General features: G+C 48.7%; 1 protein-coding gene across 1 annotated transcript in view; it reads left to right on the top strand.

Moving 5' to 3' along the window:
- SPAG9 (sperm associated antigen 9) overlaps nt 1-24,230 on the top strand; it is a 2,066,870-nt gene that overhangs the window by 1,997,857 nt on the left and 44,783 nt on the right. The window contains exon 29 of the mRNA XM_078654422.1: nt 22,122-22,262. Within this exon, the coding sequence (XP_078510548.1) occupies nt 22,122-22,262 (141 nt within the window). The remainder of the gene's footprint in view (nt 1-22,121; nt 22,263-24,230) is intronic.

The following is a 24,230-nucleotide window of genomic DNA, read 5'->3' as shown; positions in this document are numbered from 1 at the left end:
CCCTGGGTTTCAAAGGCTGTTTGTCAATCAGTAAGGGTGTAGCACTGCATCCCACCCATTTCCTAACTCGTCACAGCATGGGTTGGGAACAAGCCTCCATGACCCCACCCCCACGCTGGGAGAGGTTTACAGTGAACACGAGGCTGGATGTCCACGAAGTGACCTGTCTGCATGATAAAAGCAAACAGGTTGCTGCGAAGCGCAGACAGAGTACCCGCAGAGAAGAAATCGTTTCTGACTACTTCTCTTCAAGTCATTTGTGTCTACCATACCAAGACTCAGGTAATGTACAAAAACAAATGGAAATAAATAGCCATCACGTTACAACTGATTAATGCGCAATGTACATTTGTTGTCACATAAAATATTCATTTGTAGGAAAAATATTGAAGCTCCTTTAGGAAAACGCCCTTTGTATATTGAGGAACCTCCTCCTATGAGGTGCCGTGCGTGGACATCATGCGTGCATGAATGGTGTTATTAGACAGGAAATGGCGGTCCGGTGTTTGTAGTTGTGTGCTTTATTAACTGTGAAGCGTGTCTTATATACTCTTCACAGTAGTGTGTCCATGACATTGGTTCATGTTTGCGAACCACGTCAGTCTTGCTGCCCTGTCTGAACTGGTGGTTTTGTTGTCAGACAGTGCAAGTTTACTGTTGTGCTGGGCAGATGAACCGATCCTGGGTGTACGTGGAGGAAGGAACCAGTGTACAAGGCCGGAATACCAAGTATTCTCTTATCTGCTGCTCTGCTGCACTGCAGAGTGTTGTCTGCCCAGGAAGCACCCTACCAAGTCCCTGTCTGTCCCTCCTACAGTGCTGCCTGACACGTAATCCAGCTCACGGCACCCCCAAAAACCACAGGCAGACTGCAGCCATCTGAAGTGACTCCCCTACCTCACGTGATGTCTCATCACCAAGTGCTGCCAGGAGGATTGAATCGGTGCGTAATGCTTTTCAGAGCAATCAGGTCTCCAAGCCCTGGCCTAGTGCATGCTGCAATCGGCACTGCCCTAAATGTACATGGTGTTTGGGGCATCAGTGTTCATGTTTAAAATGTTGTTTTAACTTTCACAGAAAACGAAACCACCACATCCACGTTTTATTTGCTTACGCCAGGGTCCACTGCACAGTACACTGTGAGCTACTGGTTTGAGGTTGTAGCATAAAAAATAATGTTCTGCAGTTTGCCTAAAGCGCTTCAGTTGTTTGTGATTTTTTAAATCCTTTATTTTGATGCACCATAAAAAGACAATATAGCTGTGCTTTGGAAAACTTTAGGTCATTCATTATTTTCATTGCGCCGCCTTTACTTTTAGTTTATGACTGAGACTGTTCTGAAGCAGCACAGGAAGGCTGTTTCAGGAGACAGTTGTATGTCTGCACCTACCTCAGAGGACCACTAGGCTCATTAAAGCATCCAGCAAGCTAAACCCCTGCCCTGCCAAATCATGTGTATTGTCAAGCAGGGTCAGATTTAGGGTCGTGCAACTGCTGCTGCCAAAGGTCGATTGGGGTAAAAGAGGGGGAGCTATTTGTTCTCCGACCTTTCAGTATAAGCAGTATGGAATATGTGTTTTTGTTATTTCACATATGAATATTTGGAATCCCTCAACTCCCATTTAAACACCAAATGGGACACAATGCGCCAGAACTGCCAGAGCTGCCTTGAACCAGATTTGAGTCCTTGCGACCGCTCAGCTTCCTGTGATTCTGGGCAAATCACTTAATCTCCTGTATCCACCCCACACCACCCCCAAGAGAAACAAACAAATCCAACCTTGTGTAATGTTACTGCCAGGGTGCCCATGTAAAGTGTATATATATATATATATATATATATATATATATATATATATATATAAATAAAAACGGCCTGCACTGGTGCAGCCATGTAACAAACATGTCCCGACACTGTGCACTGCACAGCAGATAGCTCTCAGGGTCTGAAAAGTAATGCAAGAACAGCTTGCCAAGTTTTGGTGTTTTGTTGCACAGTTCTATACTCATACTTGCAGTTCTGCAATTAAAGTCCAAATATATTTTCCAGCATGCAACATATAGACCACAGCAACATCTACCTGCAAGAGATGATGATTGGGGACTTCTGCTGCTACTAATCTAATGGTATCTTCTATGATGGCAAGAAGCCAGCAGAAGGTGCAGTGGCACCAGGGCCCAAAAACCCGAAGCTCCGCTATACCATGATTATTGCTGTATTTTCTAGTTCAAATGAAGGCCAATGGGCTCATTAGCTTTACAGATATTCAACGCCTGGGGTGCCTATTTTTGGGGGTGGGTGGTTGTGCTTGTCTTGGGGGTTGTAGAGCATTTTACTAACAGACTAATTTTATGCTTGGGGTATTTCTTGGCACGCTTCTAATGTTTCTAGGCACTTGTGCTAGAAATGCCCCATTGTGATCACTTTTAATTAAAAAATCTGAAGCATATGTATGCTGTAAAACCCACCCACTTAAATCCATTAAAAACAATTCTTAATAGGAAGAAACCCCCTGACCCCCACACACACATTCCCCCTTTTTTCTATTTCGGACATGTACGCTTTACATGCTCTCAAATTGCACTCTGGGCAAAGATTACAGCCCCACCACTTATAATATCCATCAGCTGCCACTGATCTAAGGTCACTGCACTTAAAACCTATAAGTCACCCTTAAAGCAGGCCTTTCAATCCTGAAGACAAGGTGCTCGGTTCTAAGTATGAGGGCGTCCTTGCATGAGCAGGACACCCCTACAACCTTCGGAGTCCATTCTCCCGGCTTGTAAGTGCATCAGCCATTTTCTGTAGAGCATCAACCCCTCCATAGCCCCAGATACCAGCCCCATATGTTGCTGTACTAATACATTTAGCTTTATATATCTGGAGCATCTCAACTGGTGGCCTCTTGCCTAGCCTCTGTGAAAAATGAACCAATGACGTTGTAGACCTCATAAAGAGGATTTTTCTGGCATTAATTGCTCGTCTCGATGATCCTTTGTCATCGATTACAATCCCTAGATACGGGTATGTTTTGGTAATATCTAGCTTTTCGTTATCTAAAAAAATATCCTTTTGTTTCTTTGTTTCTTTGATCCCGTCCCACAGCTCATTATAAATGTCTTACTAATGTTAATTTTTAGATCAAGTTTGGCCTTAAAAATATGATATCTGTTGAGGGCGTGTTGCAATTCGAGGGAAGTTCGGGCTAAAATCACGGCGTCATCCGCGTAAAGTAGAGCGAGTATGGAGCGCTTCTGCAACAACGGTAGGTCCTGGCATCCATCCAGCATGGCCTGTTCTAGACCATTGGTATAAAGTGTAAAAAGGAAAGGAGCCACGACACAACCCTGCCTGACCCCCCTCTCTACTTTAAAAGGTGCCGTGAGCTCCCCCGCAGTCCCAAACCTTACCCTTGCCGTAGAGTTCTCGTAGAAAATTTAATATGGGGATCTCCACACCCATCTTTTCTAGAGTGCTCCAGAGTTTAGCATGGCTTACTCAGTCGAATGTGGCAGTTAGATCGACATACACCATGTATAACTTTCCTCCCTTAGCTTTGACGTATTTCCCCGTTAAAAGTGCTATATTAAGGGCTTGCTCCACGGTGCCCAATCCCTCCCTGAACCCGAATTGTACATCAGACAGTACTTTGGTGTAATCCGCCCATTGCTGTAGCCGGTTTAGAATGATACAGCCTGCCACTTTTCCCAAAGAGTCTAATAGCGATATGGGGCGGTAGCAGGCTGGGTTCTGTCGGTCTCCTTTCTTAAAAATCGGGACCAGGATTGATTCCGATCATGAATCAATAGGTACGACTATGCACGTGGCAGCTAAGATTCTCGTCAGTAGTGGGGTCCATAGATCCATATTATGTTTGAAAAGATTTACAGGGACCCCGTCGGGGCCTGGGGCCTTGCCCCCTTTACTCGCCTTTAGGGCATGTTCCACATCAATTAAGGTGATCTCAAAAGGAATAGGAAAACTTTGGGGATTTAGATGGTCAATTATCATAAGGTTATCAGCACTTATGTGCTGATAACATCATGATAATTGACCATCACTCAGTCACTCAATCACGGTATTATCAGCACACTACTCACCCGTGAGGGTCTCAAGCCGCTGAGAGGGGGGAGGTGGATGATGGGGAGAGAGACAGCAGTTCCTTTCAGTCGAAGAGCCAGGTCTTGAGTGCCTTCCTGAAGGTGTTCAGGGAGGGGGCGCGTCTGATGTCGATAGGAAATTCATTTAACTGAATGTTAAATCACTTGGATTCACCTTGGCCACCAGCATCACTCTTATAGAACACTGTAAAGAAATAAAAACTTATTTGTGTGGCTTGCACAACTTTGGGTCCACACTCACCTCTTGATTGGGAACCAAACACCCCATTATAGCGCTGGACTCTCTCAGGGTGGTGAAGTAGAGCAGTCCAAGGCCTACTACAGTGGGGTGGTGTGGGTTAGTAATTACCATTTGCTGGCACGCAATAATAACACCCAATAAATGATTATCCAGTCTGTGCTTTTTCATTGAAAAAGGAAAGGAACTTTTATTACACACACTTTAATACTAAGCAGTAATTTACAAATATACATAAGGCTGGTGTACATTCCTTTGGCAACATTACATTTGACTCCTAAGGAGTCATGACCCCACAGATTACATCACCCTCTCCCCTCTCCCATATACTGCACATATGTATATAGGAGGTCGTTACTTTACTTCAGATCAATGCTAACTTTCTTACAGACCAGAATCCATGTCATAATACTTCATTTCATCACTGGCTTTATTAAACGTAATCCATCTGCAATCATTATAAGTAATAAAGCATTGCAACCATGTGCTCTCATTATAATTAATACAAAATTGCAGCCCTTCATGAATAATTGTTACTGTAGGCTATAACAGCTTAGAATAAAGCATTGTCACTAACACTTTTATAAAAAAGCATTGCTCAAACAAGAACCATGTGTCTGTGTCTTTCTTAAGCAAACGTAGGCTGCATAAGATGCAGCCATAAAACCAGTCCTATAGGGCACTGCACTCCCAGCTGCAAAGCAAAGTCTTCCTTACTTCCAAAGTGGTCACCTCCTTTCACACCGGGCAAACCATCACTTTGCCCATCTTCTTTCTGCCTCTGTATCCTTCTAAAGAGGGAGAGATGCTCCACCCTCTGGACCCAAAACGTGCGCTTCCCTTCTATCTGGATCACACAAAACAGTTCCTGGCGGATGGCCAGCTCTTTGTTGGCTACGGTGGCGCCATGAAAGGTCGGGCCGTACACATGCAGACCATCTCTAGATGGGTTGTTTTGTGTATTAAAGCCTGTTATTCTCTGAAGCCTCCAGTGGGGCTACGCACCCATTCCACCAGGGCGACGGCAGCCACTACTGCTTTGGGACGAGGAGTCCCTCTGAATGACATCTGTCAGGCAGCTACGTGGGCATCGCTGCACACATTTATAAACCACTAATGCCTGGCAGCCAAGGCGGAAAGACTGCTTCTTTGGCCGTTCTGTTCTCCAGGACTTCCTGTTGTGATCTTGGTTTGCAGACCCACCTCTGGGGTTGGTATTGCTGGGGTATCTATTCTAAGGTAAGGAATCTATAACTAATGACAAGTTACTTACCTTTGGTAACAATATATCTGTAAGAAACATAGGTTAGTTATACATTCCTTACCGCCCCACCCATCCTCCCTGTTATGCGAACTGATTTCTAGGGTTAAGGACATCCTTTCTGGGCCCTAGTGTTGGGCACAAGTAGTCAGTGTTTTTTATGGCTCTGCTTTCCTGGCGCGGAAAGTTGTGTACAGAACTGACGTCAGCGCGCGCGGGCGGCGTCTAAGTAACCTCCGCAACGTCATTCCGGTGACTACGGCGCCGACGACGGATGTGTAGTAGACTTTGGCCACCTACCAACGCGCAAAGTACTGCTGATGAAAAACTTGCTGGATCCAGTCTGACGCCTGGGGGATATTCTAAGGTAAGGAAGCTATAACTAACCTATGTTTCTTACAGATATATTGTTACCGAAGGTAAGTAACTTGTGCTTCTTCACCTCACTTCCAGCACCTGAGGGGTGGAGGTGGCAAAGGTGGGCACACTCCTATTCTTTCTATGTTTTCCCAACTGTTCTCCCGCCAAAAAGTAGGTGAGGACAGAAAAGGGGTGAGGACAGGAAGGGTGCCTGCTTTCTCTAACAGGAGGCACTGGGATCGCATTACAAAAGCGACAAGGCCTTTGAAACTCCCCGGCATGGATGACTCTTCCTGAGCAGGGGAAGGTGTGAACACCTCCACCCAGGAAAGGCATTGTTGTCTGTCTCAGAGTGTGCCAGCACTCTCTCCAGGAGGTCAGAACACTGTCTGGTGGTAGCATAATGACTCAGGCCAGTCGGTGACCACACGATAAGGATTGGTAGGTTTCAGGGGAGTTCTCCAAGAAGTCCTATGTGTGCACCTTTTAATTAATCTGACACTGTAATAAGAGCAGGATTATTAGGAGGAGTTGTTTGGTACCAAACATCCTATATTTCAGTGATGCATCATGGAGCTAGGAAACTCGTAATGCCTAGTGTCCAGCCCAATACTTTACTATGGCTTCCCTGGTCACTTACAATATCAAGGAATCAACAAGGATATTGTCGGTGTATGTCCTCACAGGAGATTTTGTGCGCCTTGCCTTAGGACTGATACCTACTAGAGGGGTGTATTACCTATATTAAATACAACTTTAATCTACATATTACCTTCCTTATACATAAATACCTTCTATGTACTTATGTATCTGTATATTTATTACTTTGCTTCTAATTCAGCATATCCAATGCCAATCAATCATAAAACTTTATTCGAATCTTGTTTTGATCCATAAAAGTACATACAATTAAAACATTGCTATCAAATAATTTTTTATAATACATAATATGACTGTTAAAACTTCATATGTACAAATCACTTTGTTGTCCCATTTATTTGGGTTTTTTTCAATCCAGGGCATTCTTCAATCAGCTTCATAAACTAGATGGTCTAGATATGCAAGAGAGTTCCCTCTATGTACAGCCCTACTGATATAACCATCAACAGCACAACAGGCAAATTAATTTTCAAGGGTACAAATACATTTCATGGCGTCCTTATAAAAAAACATAATTTCTATGTAATAGAAATTGGCCAGAAAAAATGCTTTCTAATGTCACAAAATTTACAAAATAGCCTAAAGTGCATGGTGGACTAAATTGCTTTCCCATCACATGGGCATTAATGAATGATTTTCTGCCATTGTTCGCGATTTGGGAAAGCCACCAGTTCAGGAACAGTACCTAAACATAATCTTGTCATATAAAATCTATCCTGAGTGTTTGTAATTTTGACCAAATAATTTGGTAGGCCAGCCAACTCGTGTATGCCATGTATCTTGACACACTTGTTTTTTCCTCCTCCCTTATAGCCCTTTCCTGGGTTAGTTTCTCCATTTACAACTTTTTAATTTCTCTTTTACCAAATTGCAAGATGTCTGTGGGGGATTTTACCGGTGGACATATATCAATATTTTTTAGCAATACGTCCATGTAGGCTAGCTATGGGATTTTGTTAGTACGTTCTAAAGTTAAACAATCCCTGAATATATCCCTTGTGAAGTTTGGTCCCTCTTTGCCCCAGATGTTGTGCCACGCACACAAAGCTCTTACTTGAATTAGGTCGGCCACATATGGCGCATCCAGCTCTTTATGCAAGAGCTATGTAGAGGTCGATCTTGGTGGGCCAGCATACGGCAGAAAAAATTATTTTTGCAGGATTGCAATATATTAAGGTTGGCATTACCCCACACTATAGAGCCAGAGGTTGCTACTGAAAGGCATTTACTGCCATATATTTTAAGCATGTCACGGATAGGTTTGCTACCTATTTTGTTACAAAATCAAAAAATCGCCTTTATAGTTCTAATGAATTTAAGTCTGGACTGGTCTAAGTGAGGAGGCCAATTTCCATTCAAATAAAATACCAAGATAAGAGAAGTTTTAGACTTCTGTTAACTTATAGTCCCTTACAAAATTATACTTTTTTTCTTAGCCCTACCTCGGCCACAGACCATCACAAACGTTTTGGTGAGGTTTAGTTTTAAGTCTCTCTGCTCCATATATGAGACAAAGCCTTCAATCAATACTTGTAATCCATTGGCAGTTCTTGAAATTAGAACTGCATCGTCTGCATACTGGAACAGCGGGGTCAGTCGTGCACCAATATCTGAAAGAGACATGTCAGTGATAGATTCCTTACCTTAGAATATCCCCAGGCGTCAGACTGAATCTGTAACGTTTTGCTAGCAGTACCCCTGCGCATCAGTAGGTGGCGTTGTGCGGCTACGCTTCTGTCGCTGACGTCGAATGCGCGGAGATGACATCACGGAGACTGCTTAGGTGCCACCCATGCGCGCTGATGTCAGTTCTTTCTTTTTCCACGCCTGTAAGCGCAGATCCGGTTAGAGCACGTACCCTAGTCACTTATTGACTATCTTTTTTGTGACTTTTTGTCTCTTGTTGGTCTTTTCTGGTGCGTAGGGATGCCTGGTTTTAAGTCCTGTGGGGCCTGCCATCGCAATATGTCGGAGGCGGACCCCCACGATGTCTGTCTCTATTGCCTGGAGCGCCACCACGACTCCCGGTCCTGTCTGGACTGTCGGGCCATGGTCCGAAGGCCTTGAGGGAGCGGCTCCGGAAGTTGCTTGAAGTTCGGCAATCGTCCCAGCGCCGTTCTCGGTCCAGGGGCCGTTCTCGTGAACGCTCGCGGGGCCACCATCACTGCTCCTTTGACTCCAAGTCTTTACCCTCGGATTCGGGTAAGAGACAACACAAAAAGAAGTCGAAGAAGCGTTGTCGCTCTCCGACGTCCCCCCGTCAGTCCTCGGATGCGGACGAGGGGGACAGGGTTTCGCAGTCAATGCCAGAAACCGGTCCAGGGAAGACATGGCTTGGCAGTACAGGCTGGACTGTTCCCATGAGGCACAGGGTCAGACTGATTTGCATATGGCCATGTCTGAACTGGGGTGGCAGAGTGGGCTAAAGAACGGTGATGGATTAAACCCAGATCTTTTGACTGGGTGCGAGTGTTTGATTGGTTCAGATGCTCCGTCCATCACCCCCCCCCACCCTCCTCCCCCCTCTTTTGTCTCCGGCGTAGAGGTCCGCGTGGAAATCTCGAAAGATTTCAGCTATAGTCGCGTCATCCGTCACCGGCCTGAGGGCTGCTTATTCTGCTTTATCTTGATCTAGGCAAAGTTGGCGCTATGCTCTGGAGGTCCCTGTCCTCTGATGTAGTTGCTCAAGTTCCCGAGACTCTCTGAGTGAGTTCCACCCTCTTACGTTCCCTATCCCGATTGTGAGCTGACGAGATCGCTATGAATTTCCCCCAGAGGGCTGTCTTTAAGGCTGCCCACTGCGTGGCTAGTGAAGTGTCCGGATTAGCTTTGAAGGAATTAAGCTCTGTGATGGCTCTCTGGATTTGAGTAAGCATTGGTAGGAGCTGCAATAGCGTGTCACGCAAGCGCCAGTGTCTGAGAGGGCGTGGTGAGCATGGGAGGTGAAAACTGGCCAGGACTGGGGAGTGATCCGAGAGAGAGGCCGTCAGAATATCTATATTGGTCACATGGGCCTGGAGGGAGGAGGAGCCTAAGAGATAGTCAAGGCGCACATAGGTTTTGTGTGCCCCTGAGTAAAAGGTGTAACTACGAGTGCGGGGATGAAAATGGCACCAGAGGTCAGACAGTCCCAGCTCCTGAAGCAAAGCCTGTCTGAGGCAGCGTCCGCCTCCCGTATAGCCGTGAGGAGGAACTTTGTCTGCCCCTCGTTAGGTGCATAAATAGATCCCAGAACAAAGATAATTTCTCCTAGCGAGAACTGCTATGTCAGTAAGCGACCCCTGATCTCTGCTTGCTTCTGTAGAACCCTCCCTGAGAAGGTCCGAGAAACCAGGATGGCCAATTTTGTGGTTTTGGAGGAGAAAAACTGTATGGGGAACGCCCTAGCCCTCAATCTATGATGATCTTTGGAGAGGAGGTGGGTCTCTTGGAGTAGACATATGTCAGCCTTAGAGTGCTCAAGGCAATGTAGAATGGCCCTGCGTTTGATTGGATTATTCAGGCCCCGCATGTTAAGGGTCAGAACTTTAAGGGAATTGTGCGCCATCAGAGATACGGGGTCGAGGTGAATTGAGGTACATGGCGTTGGCCAAGTGTGCAGCAACTAACCCATTAAAGTGGGAGAAAGCGTAAGGTGGCCAGCGGTGCAGGATATGGCAGTGCGCTAGAAGTACCCAAGGGAGGTGGACAACGAAACCCAAACCAAACCAAACAAAACCCCAAAAACAATCCCATTAACACTAATATCTCAGACAACAGCAAAGAAGTGAAAAATGCAGAAAAAACCCAGTCTCTAGGGCAGTGCTTTCCAAACTGTGTGTCCCGACCCAGTACTGTGTCGTCTGCAAATGGTGGGTGTGTCGCAGGATGACACCAGTATTAAGAGCACTTAGCACATAAGTGCTGCTAATTAGGAGGCATTCCTTTGAAAGAGTGTCTCTGAGTCAGCCGCAGCAGCGCGGACTCCAAGACACTCCGCTCTATGGAGGCCCGGCGTTTCAAAACCATAGCCCCATTAACAAGTAAATGGTCTTTTAAAGACCTGCGAAGTACTCTGTGCGGCTGTGTGTGTGTGTGCCCGGGAAGCTGGGGTGTGGTGACAGATGGGAAGTGTCTGAATGTCAGCTTTGTGTGCGGTGGATACGATGACTGCGGAGACCTCAGCGATGAGCCGCACCACTGTGGTAATTGGAGTGCCTTTGTCAAGTGAACTAACAGAGCACATTTCAAGTGGGGAACATCCTTTTCAACGCGGATGTTACCCCGCAGTGCTTTTACGACGCGTCCTTTACAACGCAAGTCGTAACCACGACTTGCGCTGGAGGGCGCTAAAGGATAAAGAATAGTATATTTACAATTCCAACACCTTCCCTACTATCCACGGGGACTGGTGTTAGAATAGTAAATTATACTATTCACTATCCGCGCCCAACAACTCAAGTAATTGTAACGACTTGCGTTGTTAAAGACGCGTTGTAAAGGCACGCGTTGAAACGGTACGCGTTGTACCGTCATACATCCTTTCAAGTAGTGAGAAGATTCCTGCTGTAATTTACTGCCCGATTACTTCCTTGGTGTATGTGCAAATAAGACCCATACATTGAAATTTGTATATGTGTATACTAAACATACAAGCAGATGCCATTAATGATTTCGAATGAATTTGATTACACCCGATTTGTCTCTGGTGATAAAAAAAAATAGATTGGGTTCTTTAAACACCACCGCAAAGTTAGTGCAAGAATGCAAAACTCTTAACGTTATGCAAGAGAAGGTGAATGGACATGTCCTGGGGAGGCCATAAAATGAAGAAGCTGTATTGCTTGCCAGCACGTTTAGAGGAGCTGAGAAATAACAAAATGCATTAAAGTGGACTTTTAATGAGAAAGACTAATATATGAAAAATGCAATATAATTCAGTATGTTATAGGGCCTAATGTACGGATTTCTCAATTTCAAAAAGTGGGTGCAAATTGCATACCGTATTTTTGCGAATGAAAACGAATTTGTGAACCAGCGAATATAGTAAGAGGGGGAGGGCGACAGAGGGGGGAGGGCGACAGAGGGGGGAGGGCGACAGATGGGCGGAGACAGACAAGAGACAGACAGAGGTAGGGAGACAGACAAGAGACCGAGGTAGGGAGGCAGACAAGAGACCGAGGTAGGGAGGCAGACAAGAGACCGAGGTAGGGAGGCAGACAAGAGACAGAGGGAGGGAGAGAGAGACAGGGAGGGAGACGGAGAGAGAGGGAGGGAGACGGAGAGAGAGGGAGGGAGACGGAGAGAGAGGGAGGGAGACGGAGAGGTAGGCCTTCCGGGCCCTGAAACTCATTCTCATGGCGTTGGTTCTATCGCGCCTGGACTATGGCAACATTCTGTACAATGGCATTCCTGCCTATGCCCGCCGACGCCTCCAATTGTTCCAGAATCAGGCTGCCCGTCTTGTCTATGGTCTATCCAAGTCTTATCATGTGACCCCTCTTCTTAAGGACCTGCACTGGCTCCCCATTAAAGAACGTGCCCTTTTTAAGCTGGTTTGTACAACTTTTCAGGCCCGTGCTGGGACTGCCCCCGCTTTTATTAATTCTGAAATCAAGGCCTACACTCCCTGCAGAGAGCTACGTTCATCCTCTCAGTCTCTTCTCTCTGTACCATGGTTTAAGAAGAACAAAACGGGAGGGATGAAATTTGCTGTTCTCGCTCCAACCTTCTGGAACACCCTCCCTCCCCACATAAGATCTGCTGGCTGCTATCTTCAGTTCCGCGGGGCACTCAAAACTTTTCTTTTCCTGCAAGCCTTCTCCTCTTAGCATCTGCTCCTCCGTTTCCTAGGGTCTGCGTCCTTTAGCGCCAAGAAACCGCCTGGTAGTCGTGCGCTTAATGAATACTTTTAAATTTAAATTCAGAGAGGGAGACAGAGTGAGTGAGATAGAGGGAGACAGAAGGAGGGAGAGAGAGGGAGCAAGAGAGAGGTAGGAAGACAGCGAGAGAGGGAGTGAGAGAGACAGACAGAGATAGAGACAGAAACAGACAGAGACAGAAACAGACAGAGACAAATAGAGGCAGGGACAGGGGCAGACAAATAGAGGCAGAGACAGGGACAGGGGCATACAAATAGAGGCAGGGACAGGGGCAGACAAATAGAGACATACGGAGACGGAGGGAGACAGGGACAGACAGACAGATAGAGGCAGAGAGGGAGAGGGAGAGGAGAAGGAGATGGAGAGAGAGGGAGACAGAGGGAGGGAGGCAGAGGGAGACAGTCAGGGGGAGACAGAGAGAGAGGGAGGGAGACAGACAGGGAGATAGAGAGAGAGAGAGGGGGGTGGACAGAGCGAGAGAGGGAGAGAGATGGAGAGACGGAGAGAGACAGAGGGAGGGAGACAGAGAGAGGGAGAGAGAGAGAGGGAGAGAGACTGAGTGAGACAGTTATAGAGAGAGAGAGAGACAGAGTGAGACAGTTAGAGAGAGAGAGGGGGAGAGAGAGAGAGGGAGACAAACAGAGTGAGTGAGCACCGCCCCCGAATCCCCCTTAGGTGGTTCGGGCTCGCTACGCTCTCTACACTGCCTTACTGTGTCCCAAAATTATGCATCTCCAAAAAGTGTGTCCCCAACATGAAAAGTTTGGAAAGCTGTGCTCTAGGGTATAGTCCGCCAGCTTGGAGGAGCCGGGTGGTCGTCAAATGGGTGCTCATGACGTGACCAAGGGAAGAGGGCCAGTGAATCACGGCAAGGGCACATAGTGGCCAGTGTCTCACTCGGTGGTGGGTTTCGTTCCGGCCAGGGCATCGACCGTGGAGGCAAGGGCCTCCTGCTGTCCCTTACGACAACTGCCTTATTTGGTTTTCGGACACGCCGCCTCCTCCTCTGTCTCTGCCACCCCGAAGGCGTGATCTCATGCTTGGGGCTGCCGCTGCGTCGGTCATCGTCCTCGCCATCAGGCACTGTCAGGCCCAACAGTTGACAGGACTCTGTGAGGGAGCGCATCTGGTGGAGCTTGCCTTCAAAGCGGAAGATGAGGTGGAATGGGTGCCCCCAGGAGTACGTGATGATGTGCTGTCTGAGATGGTTCTTCACTGGGCGGAATTGGGTGACTAGGGCTTGGCCCTGGTGCAATACAGGAGAGTGACCTTGATAGGAGAGAGGGTGGAGGGTTCTTGCTTTTGCCAGGATGGCTTCCTTGGTTTTGAAGTCTTGCAGGCATACTAATATGTCTGCCGGGGGGCGTTGGGCGCCCTCGGAGGGCCAACTCTGTGTACTCTATCTAAGACAATTTCAACGTCCGGAGCGGCTGCCCAGATATGGCGGAAGAGGCCCTGTGTAAAAGCAAAGAGATCCTTGGTGTCCTCCGCTATCTTCACCCCTCGGATTCGGATGTTATGTCGACGCGATCTTCACTCAAGGTCCTCTAAGTGAGTTTGTAGATTAAGTTAATGATCTTGGAGCCGAAGAACCTCCTGTTCGAGCATGGTCACCTCCGTCGTGGTGGTGTCGTGTTTAGTCTCCAGCGTTGCGACCCGCTCATCCAAGTCCCTGCGAATTTCCCGCATCTCGGCCGTCGGGTCTGCCTTCACCGTTTGTATATCAGCTCTGAGAGTGTTGAAGAGCGATTCCTGGAATGCCTTATTGATAGGCTCAGCTCCGGCCCCGGGGGTGGATTGCGCAGTCGCCATTGAGAGGGATGCCGCCGTGGTGTCAGGGGCAGTCTGTGCCTTCCCAAAAATGTATTGCAGTGTTTTCTGCTTCCTCATCCGAGCCAAGGACATAGTCTTGAGGGCACCAAGAGAAGGCCTGAGCCGGGGGAAAATGTTTGTTTATGTTTCGGGTGAGGGGGAAGAGGCCCCCAGCAGCGCTGCCCGCTGCGATATGGATCTGAGCTTGTAGCCTCCGTGTCCCAGGGATCCATGCACGTGTTCAGAAGAACAACGCTCCCAGCAGTCCAAAGATATGTCGATCCACGACCACTAGAAAAACCACCATCAGCAAGAAGGCCGCCTGGCCAGCAAGGTGGACCAGCAAGACGTGTGTGTCCTCCGGAGATGGACAGCGAAGCAAGCAAGAGCAATCAGGGGCGTGAGTGCGCGCTCCACCAGGGCACTTAGACGGGCCTACACCACCACGTGCCGCCGCCTTCTATAGTCTGCAAATGCCTCACGTGGCTCACACCCGTCCGTGGCACCGTAGGGCAGCGGAGGCCCGTGAGCTATGGACCAGTCACTCTCAGTAAGCAGTAAAGTGCGCCCTACAGGAACGTTCAAGAGGGAGGGAGCCGGGACGCAGGGACCCCGTTACTTGAAGCTGATTACACCACCTCCAGCGGCTCCGTGGTGCACCCGAAATGAGGGCTCTCCCAGTCGTGCTTAGCAGGGACCTAGCTCCTCTGCCGGCTCCCGAGCCGATCCCCTCGGTGCGCGGCAATCACACCGCTTTGAGCTCTGTCGCTACTTCCCGGCTACCGCCCCCAGCCTTGCAACAACAGGCTCCGAGCTGACCCAGGCGAGCCCGCCAGCGCACACCTGTCCAGTAGGCGAGGTTGGTCGGATGTAAGTCCGGGCTCCTCCGGCCTGATCAGCGGCCTCTGTGAGAATCCTCTGTAGCCTGCGTGCGTATAGTGTGGGCGAAGCAGATCTCTCAGGTGCCCAAATCTACCAGCGCGAGACGGTGTCGGTGTGTGGTGGCCGCCTGTTGAAATCTTGTATGGGTATGGTGCTACCCGGCCCCCACCGCTAAATACCTGCGGTCCTCGCTGGGTCCAGGCCCCTGTTTTGGCTCCGGTGCTGTGTGTGGCAGACCGGCTTCACACTGACTCAAATCCGGCGTGGTGGTGAGGTGTGTGGGCCGCAGCTTGTGGGCCCCCAGCAAGCTCTTCGGAGCCTCTGTGGCCGTTTAATGAGGCCTTGTCTGACGGTCTTCTGGGCACCTGGTCCAGGCCTGCTACAGGTCCTCCTGTAGATAGGAACGTGGCCAGACGCCACCGCCCGGCTCCGGGCGACCCTTGCTTCCTGTCCACCCACCCCACCCCCGAGAGCCTGGTCATCCAGGCCTCTAACACTCATTCCCGACGGCTCCCTCCGATCGGGAATCCAAGAGGTACGAGCAATATGGCAAAAAGATGTTCTCCTCCCTGAGTTTGGGATTGCTGTCAGTTAACACCGCGTGCCTCTTGGGCGTTATACCCACTCTCTGTGGGACACGGTCGCGGACGTGCTACCACAATGTCCAGAGGAGGCCCGGACTAAACTCGCCCAAGCCCTTGCGGAGGGTCGAGATGCGGCATGGTACTCCATCAGATGTGGACTGGACACCACGGACTCGCTAGGTAGAGCGATGGCAACGACGGTGGCGATTCGTCGCCACGCCTGGCTGAGGTGCGCCAACTTTTCGGCTGATGTCCAAAACACCCTTATGGACATGCCGTTTGATGGCCGTCGCCTCTTTGGCGACAAGGCAGACAGTGCGCTTGAGCCTTTTAAGGACTCCAGAGCTACGGCCAAGTCCTTGGGCCTGTCGGCCCCGCGCCTTCAATCTGCTGCCTTTCGCCCCTTTCGGGGCCAAGGAAGGGGCGCCCCCACACGTCCTGCCAGCCACGGGCCGCAGACTAACATCCAGCGCGGTGGCGGACGTGGTAACCGCCGTGGCGGTGCCCGGGGACAAAGGCACGGCCAGTCCACATCCACCCCGCAGCATCCGCCTCAAAGCCCTCCTAGTCCGAGCTTTCCGGCCCACATGACGCCAGTGGGAGGCAGGGTTCGCCATCACCTCCTCCACTGGCGCAACATCACATCGGACAGGTGGGTGCTGCAAATCGTCCGAAGGGGCTACTACCTCCCCTTCGAGGCGACCCCTCCAGCCATGCCACCGCAGTACCACCGCGTGTAGGGGGATCACTTGAATCTTCTGCGAGAGGAAGTTGCGGCCCCCTTGGCCAAGGGGCCATTGAGCGCGTTCCTGGGCCAGAAGTAGGGTGTGGTTGTTACTCCCACTACTTTCTGGTTCCCAAGAAGGGCAGAGGGGACCTACGCCCTATCTTGGACCTGCGGAATGTCAACGGCTTCCTCCAGAAGGAGAGGTTCAAGATGCTAACACTGGCTCAGGTCTTAGCTGCCCTGGACCCGAGAGACTGGATGGTAGTGTTGGACTTGCAGGACGCCTATTTCCACTTCCCCGTCCTGCTGGCCCACCGGCGCTACCTTCGGTTCACGGTAGGCCACAAGCACTTTCAATTTACCGTGCTCCCCTTCGGCCTTACCAGCGCCCCAAGGGTGTTCAAAAATGTGATGGGGGTGGTTGTAGCTCATCTGCGCAGGTTAGGGGTTTCAGTCTTCCCCTACCTCGACGAATGGTTGTTGAAGGCGGGCTCGCCCCAGACAGTCGTCAGCCACCTCCAGACTACAGCCGACCTCCTGCACCTGCTGGGGCTCTCCATCAATGTGCCGAAGTCGCACCTGTGTCCCTCTCAGAAGCTCCTCTTCATCGGAGCGGTTCTAGACTCGGCGCAGTTTCGGGTTTATCGTCCCGAACAGCGGGTTTGGGATATTCAGGCTCTGATTCCAATCTTTCAGCCATTATCCCGAGTCTCGTCAGGTTGACGCTGCGGCTTCTGGGGCTGATGGCCTCCTGCATCCTTCTGGTGCATCACACCAGGTGGCGGATGCGGGCTCTGCATTGGGACCTGAAGTTTCAGTGGGCCCAGCATCAGGGCAACTTGTCCGACCATGTCTTGATCTCGGAGGGCACTGCAAGACAGTTGCAGTGGTGGCTCACGGACCGCGATTGGGTCAGCGGCAGATCCCTCTCCCTACTCCAACCGGAGCACGTAGTTGTGACGGACGTGTCCCTCCAATGCTGGGGAGGCCACATGGGAGAGGCGGAGATCAGAGGCCTCTGGTCTCCGGCGGAGTCCCATCTCCATATCAACCTTCTGGAGCTGCGGGCGATCCGACTTGCACTGAAGGCAATCCTCCCCTCTGTCCGGGGGAGTGTAGTGCAGGTGTTCACGGACAACACCACCACCATGTGGTACTGCAACAAACAGGGCGGGGTGGGGTCCTGGACCCTATGCTAGGAGGCTCTGCGCCTGGTGGTTCAACACCTGGCAGGTTCCCTGAACGCCAGGGCGGACGAACTCACCCATCGGTGCATGATGGATCACGAATGGCGTCTGAACTCGGACGTGGTGCAAGGCCTCTTTCAGCAGTGGGGAGAGCCTTGGTTAGATCTATTCGCCACAGAAGAGAACGCGCAATGTCATCAGTTCTGCGCTTTGGAATTTCCAAGGCGGCACTCGCTCGGAGACGCTTTTCGTCGCGAGTGGAGTTGCGGTCTATTGTTCGCCTTTCCGCCTATACCACTTCTGCCCAGAGTGCTGAAGAAGATCAGGCGCGACCAGGCCCAAGTCATCCTTGTGGCTCCGGACTGGGCACGGAGGTTCTGCTATCCAGAGCTACTCAGCATGTCTGTCGATCCCCCGATTCATCTGCCTCTTCAGGAGGACCTTCTGCCGCAGCAGCAGGGTACGGTCCTCCACCCGAACCTGTCCAGTCTCCACTTACATGCGTGGAGATTGAGCGGCGGCAGTTGAGGCCATTTCACTTGCTTCCTGAAGTCTGTAATGTCATTCTGGCAGCCAGGCGTCCCTCCACAAAATCGGTATACGCCTGCAGGTGGAACAAGTTTGTGGCATGGTGCACAGCAAAGGCTGTGGGTCCCCTTTCTGCCTCTCTTTCAGAGGTTCTCCTCTTTCTTCTTTCTCTTGCCCAGCAGGGTTCTGCTCTGGGCACTCTGAAGGGCTACCTCTCGGCCATTTCCGCCTTCTTAAGGCTACCTGATCAGCCCTCTTTGTTCAAGTCCCCAATTGTAGATAGGTTTTTGAAGGGCATCACCCATGTTTCCTCCAGTTCCTTTTGTGATGCTTCAGTGGGACTTGAACCTTGTTCTCACTTTTCTGATGTGCGCTCCCTTTGAGCCACTTCATAACTGTCCTCTTCGCCTCCTTACTCTGAAGATCGCCTTCCTGGTTGCCATCACCACTGCCAGGAGAGTGAGTGAGCTCCAGGCCCTTTCCTCTAAGCCTCCTTTCCTTTCAGTCCATCCGGACAAAGTTGTGTTGCGGACGCGACCCTCTTTCCTGCCCAAGGTAGCCACAGCCTTCCACATCGGGCAGTCCATCACTTTGCCCACCTTCTTTCCGCCTCCGCATCCATCGAAAGAGGAAGAGAGGCTCCACCGTCTGGACCCAAAACATGCGCTCTCATTCTATCTGGATCGCACACGCCAGTTCCGGGTGGATGACCAACTCTTCATTGGTTACGTGGGCGCTAAGAAGGGACGGGCGATGCACAAGCGAACCATTTCTCGATGGGTCGTCTTGTGCATCAAGGCTTGATACTCTTTGGCTCGAAAGGAGCCTCCTGTGGGGCTTCGTGCCCATTCCACACGGGCCACGGCGGCTACTACTGCCCTGGGCCAGGGAGTCCCCCTGCAGGACATCTGTCAGGCAGCTAGGTGGGCCTCGCTGCACACATTCGCAAGACACTACTGCCTGGACAGCCAAGTCCGGAGAGAGATGGCTTTTTCGGCCGTTCTGTTCTCCAGGACTTTCTGGTGTGATTATTCGTTCGCAGACCCAGCACCGGGGTTGGTATTGCTGGGGTATTTATTCTAAGGTAAGGAATCTAATACTAACCGGTTTCTTTCAGATGCACAAGTTACTTACCTTTGGTAACGATATATCTGTACGAAACAGTAGTTAGTATTTGATTCCTTACCGCCCCACCCATCCTCCCCTTCTGCGAAACCGATATCTAGGGTTAAGGTCATCCCCTTTCAGGGCCCTAGTTTTTATGGCACCAGTGTTGGTTATTATCATGGCTCTGCGTTTTCTGGCGCAGAAAAGCTGTGTATAAGAACTGACGTCAGCGCGCGAGGGCGGCGTCTAAGTACTCCGGCGACGTCATCCCGACGACGCCTACCGACGCGCAAGGGTACTGCAACGCAAAAGTTTCCGGATCCAGTCTGACGCCTGGGGGTATTGTAAAGTAAGGAATCTAATACTAACTACTGTTTCTTACAGATATATCGTTGCCGAAGGGAAGTAACTTGTGCTTTTCATCTCGAGTGGAGTTGCTGTCTATTGTATGCCTTTCCGCCTATACCACTTCAGCCCAGAGTGCTGGAGAAGATCAGGCACGACCTGGCCCAAGTCATTCTTGTGGCTCTGGATTGGGCACGAAGTGTCTGGTATCCAAGCTGCTCAACATGGCCATCAATCCTCGGATCCGACTCCCTCTTCGGGAGGATCTTCTGTCGCAGCAGCAGGGGACTCCACCCGAGCCTGTCCAGCATCCACCTCCTTGCGTGGAGATTGAGTGGCGGCAGTTTATGTAGTTTGACCTACCTCCCGAAGTTTGCGATGTAATGTTGGCAGCCAGATGTCCCTCCTCTAAAATGGTATACGCCTGTCGGTGGAACAAATTTGTGGCATGGTGCACAGCAAAGGCTGTGGATCCTCTCTCTGCCCCTCTTTCTGAGGTTCTCTAGTTCCTCCTTTCTTTGGCCCAGCAGGGCTCTGCTCTGGGCACTATCAAGGGCTATCTTTCGTCCATTTCTGCCTTCCTTTGGCTTCCAGATCAGCCTTCTCTTTTCAAGTCCCCAGTTGTTAACTGAATCTTGAAATGCATAACTCACCTCTTTCCTCCTATTCCTTTCGTTATGCTACAGTGGGACTTGAATCTAGTCTTAACTTATTTAATATACGCTCCCTTTGAGCCACTTCACAAATGTCCTTTAGGTTTTTAACTCTGAAAACTGCATTCCTGGTGGACATCACTTCTGCCAGACGAGTGAGTGAGCTCCAGGCTCTTTCTTCAAAGCCTCCTTTTCTCTCTGTGCATCCGGGCAAAGTTGTCCTCAGAACCTGTCCATCCTTTCTGCCAAAGGTCGTTACTGCCTTTCACATTGGGCAGACCATTACTTTGCCCACCTTCTTTCCGCCTTTGCATCCTTCCAAACAGGAAGAGAGCCTTCACCGTCTGGACCCAAAACGTGTGCTGTCTTTTTATCTAGACCGCACAAAACTGTTCCGGGTGGATGCCCAGCTCTTTATTGGCTACGTGGGCGCCAAAAAAGGTTGGGCAGTACACAAACAGACTATCTCTCGGTGGATTGTTTTGTGTATCAAGGTCTGTTATTCTCTGGTGTAAAAGGGGTCTCCAGTGGGGTTGTGCACCCATTCCACCAGGGCGACGGCAGCCACTACTGCTTTAGGGTGAGGAGTTCCTGTGAACGATACCTGTCAGGCAGCTACGTGGGCATTGTTGCACACCCTTACAAAACACTACTGCCTGGACAGTCAAGTCCGGAGCGACAGCTTCTTTGGCCGTTCTGTTCTCCAGGACTCTCTGGTGTAATATTGGTTCGCAGACCGACCACGGGGGTTGGTATTGCTGGGGTATCTATTATAAGGTAAGGAATCTATAACTAACATGTTTCTTTCAGATGAACAAGTTACTTACCTTTGGTAACGATATATCTGTAAGAAACATTAGTTAGTTATAGATTCCTTACCGCCCCACCCATACTTCCTGTACTGCAAACTGATTTTTAGGATTAAGGATATCTTTTTGGGCCCTAGTTTTGTGTACCAATGGTCAGTGTCTTGCATGGCTCTGCGTTTCTGGCCCGGAAAGTCGTGTACAGAACTGACGTCAGCACGCAAGGGCGTTGTTTAAGTAGCTGCCGCGACGTCATCCCGGCGACACACCGCCAACGTCATGACCGACGCCACCTTCCAACGCTCAGAGGTACTGCTGACGAAAAACTTTCCGGAGCCAGTCTTACGCCTGTGGGTAATTCTAAAGTAAGGAATCTATAACTAACTAATGGTTCTTACAGTTATATCGTAACTTGTTCATCACTGTTTCTTTTGTTTGTAATTTATTAACTTTATTCACTTGTTTGGATTGGAAAAAAATGAATTTTCTTTTTGCATACTTTGATGGTTTAAAACAAAACAACCAAATAAAGTCATTACTACTACTATATCCTAACATCAATACCTTTCCTGCATGTTTTGAAGCAGTATGGTAATCCGCTGTGTTTCTAATACATAGGTATTCTTGGTGACTCAGCAGTGGCTATTTGTTTTCCTTACCTTTGAAAGTTTTGGTTTGATTGTTGAAACACAAACTTTTACGTTTGGCAATTGTAGTGTACAGGTTTTAGTGAAAGTGCTCTTGGACTAAGTGCTAAGGTTCTGCCTGTTATATGACTGCACTGCACTGTTAACACACTCAGGAGATAGGAGGGTATAGTTAATTAAAAATACATTTATTATAATTTACAAATAATCCTACAATGTGTAATTGAACTTACATTTTCTTCTGCCATAAAATCTTAACCAGCAGTGTATTCTTGGTACAACGTAAAGGGCTATGATATAATCAAGGGAGGGTTGTAATAGTTAAACATTTGTCGTTACAGGTCAAGTGGTTTGTCCCGAGACGAATGGCTCAGAAGCTGGTGATAAAACAACATGTGAAGTACAAGAATCATCTGGACAGAATATCTTAAAGTCCATGCTTGTGATAAGTGGTGGTGAAGGATATATTGATTTCAGAATGGGTAAACAAATTAACTTCAGGCACCCTTTTTAAACCTAAAGTTGTTTTCTCTTGTTCTAGAGTCTCTAGACAGTCCACTGTTCTATCTGCATTCAAGCTTAGTGCCAAGCTGTGTTAAGAGTTACAGAGTTTTATTTCTGCATGAATTTAAGATTTTGGTAGGCATAACATTTAGTAAAAGCTACCTGCAAACATTGAAGTTATTTTGTATACTGTAAGGCTCATTATAAAAACAGCTTGAAAATTGGCATTGGCTTTTGTGCAAGCAGAGTTGCCTGCTCCTATTGAAATCATCTGCTTCAGGGTGCCCAGAATTCAATGACTCCGTACACCACCTGGGACATAAGAGCTGTGGCAATTTAGATTTTAGATGCAGTGTTTTTCAAAAATGGTTCATTACTTGTCTTTTTTGGTTGAAAGCTAATTAAGAAGTTTTAGGCTTTTGAAATAAGCAAGGCCGATGCATCTTTGTTGGTCTGAAACTAACCAAATAGTTTAGAGCACCTCCTACCTTCTTCAGCAGCTAAAGAAACCAACAACTTAATGCTTCACCTACATTATTCCACACTGCACTATGTCTTTAATCAACTGGTGATTAATTAATCAAAAAGTGTAAAACTATGAAGAGCCAAAATGTCTTTGCCAAGCTTTCCAAAATTCATCGATTTTCTATTACAAAGCAAACACAAACTCAAATTCTACATCTAACGTAGTGGCATTGCAGGGCCTCAATGAAAAAAAATCATCCTTTTACGGAGACAAATCTCCATTCTTTAATCTTGATCCTATTCATCACAGTCAAGTGTAACTGCATCAGGAAAGATGATTGGTGCTTGTCAGCTGAGGATTGATCCCCTATCCAACAGGACACATTTCTATGGCATTTGGTCTCCGCCCCCTGGCCTTCTCTTTGTTCCAACACTGTTGCATCAATATTCACCTACTTCTGCTGTTGTCTTTATTCTTCCACTGCTGTATCAGTGCTTGTCAACATGACGTCAGTTAGTTTTGTGAGCTCACAATATAGGGACATAAAACATATCGCTTCCAAAGATAGAAATCTACAAGGAACAAGATTCCTGCATGTAGTATCATTCTTCTTTGCCTAGCATTCTGTCATCGCCAAAATTGCAAGTCTGAATATCGAGGATCTATTTAGGGTGACCAACTGGCATGGGTGCAAATTCAGAATGGTGAGTGTAAAAATTCAGGACAAAGGGTCAAAATTCAGGACAAAACTTCGGTAACAAAAGGTACGATTTACAGACACATCAGAGGAGGTGGTGCAATAGTATACAAGTAATCCCATCTATATTCAAACATATTCATCCATTTACAAACCTATCCATCATGTATCCTTCCATCCATCATTGCACTCATCCATCCCTCCATCCACACTTTCACGAATCCATCCATCATCTTTTCACCCTATCCATCCGTACACTCATCCATCCACTCTTCCACCCATTCACTCATCCATCCAGCCATTTACCCTTTCACCCATACAGCCATCCTTTCACTTGCTCATTCATCCACCCAGTCACTCATCCTTCCACCCATTCACCTTGTCAATCACCCATCTATCCTCCCTTTCTCTCTCCATTGACCCTTTCACTTAGCCAGCCATCCTTCCATCCATCCACCCATCCTTCTACTCATCCACTCATGAATCCATCCATTGACCCTATTACTCATCCATCATTTCACTCATCCATCCACCGATTCACTCGCCCATCATCCACCCTTTCATTTTTTCATCCATCCATCCTTCCACTCATCCACCCACCCTTTTACCCATCCATCAACACTTTCACCCTTCCATCCAGTTCCCTTTTCTCTCATCCATCCACTCACTCATCCATCCACTCACTCATCCATCCTTTCACTCATTATCCATCCATTCATCCATTTACCCTTTCACTAATCCAGCCAGCCATCCACCATCTTACTCACTCGCCCACCTTTTCAT

The sequence above is a fragment of the Lissotriton helveticus genome, chromosome 7 (assembly GCF_964261635.1).
Source record: "Lissotriton helveticus chromosome 7, aLisHel1.1, whole genome shotgun sequence".
Taxonomy (NCBI): domain Eukaryota; kingdom Metazoa; phylum Chordata; class Amphibia; order Caudata; family Salamandridae; genus Lissotriton; species Lissotriton helveticus.
This window is presented reverse-complemented; position numbering and strand designations above follow the sequence as displayed.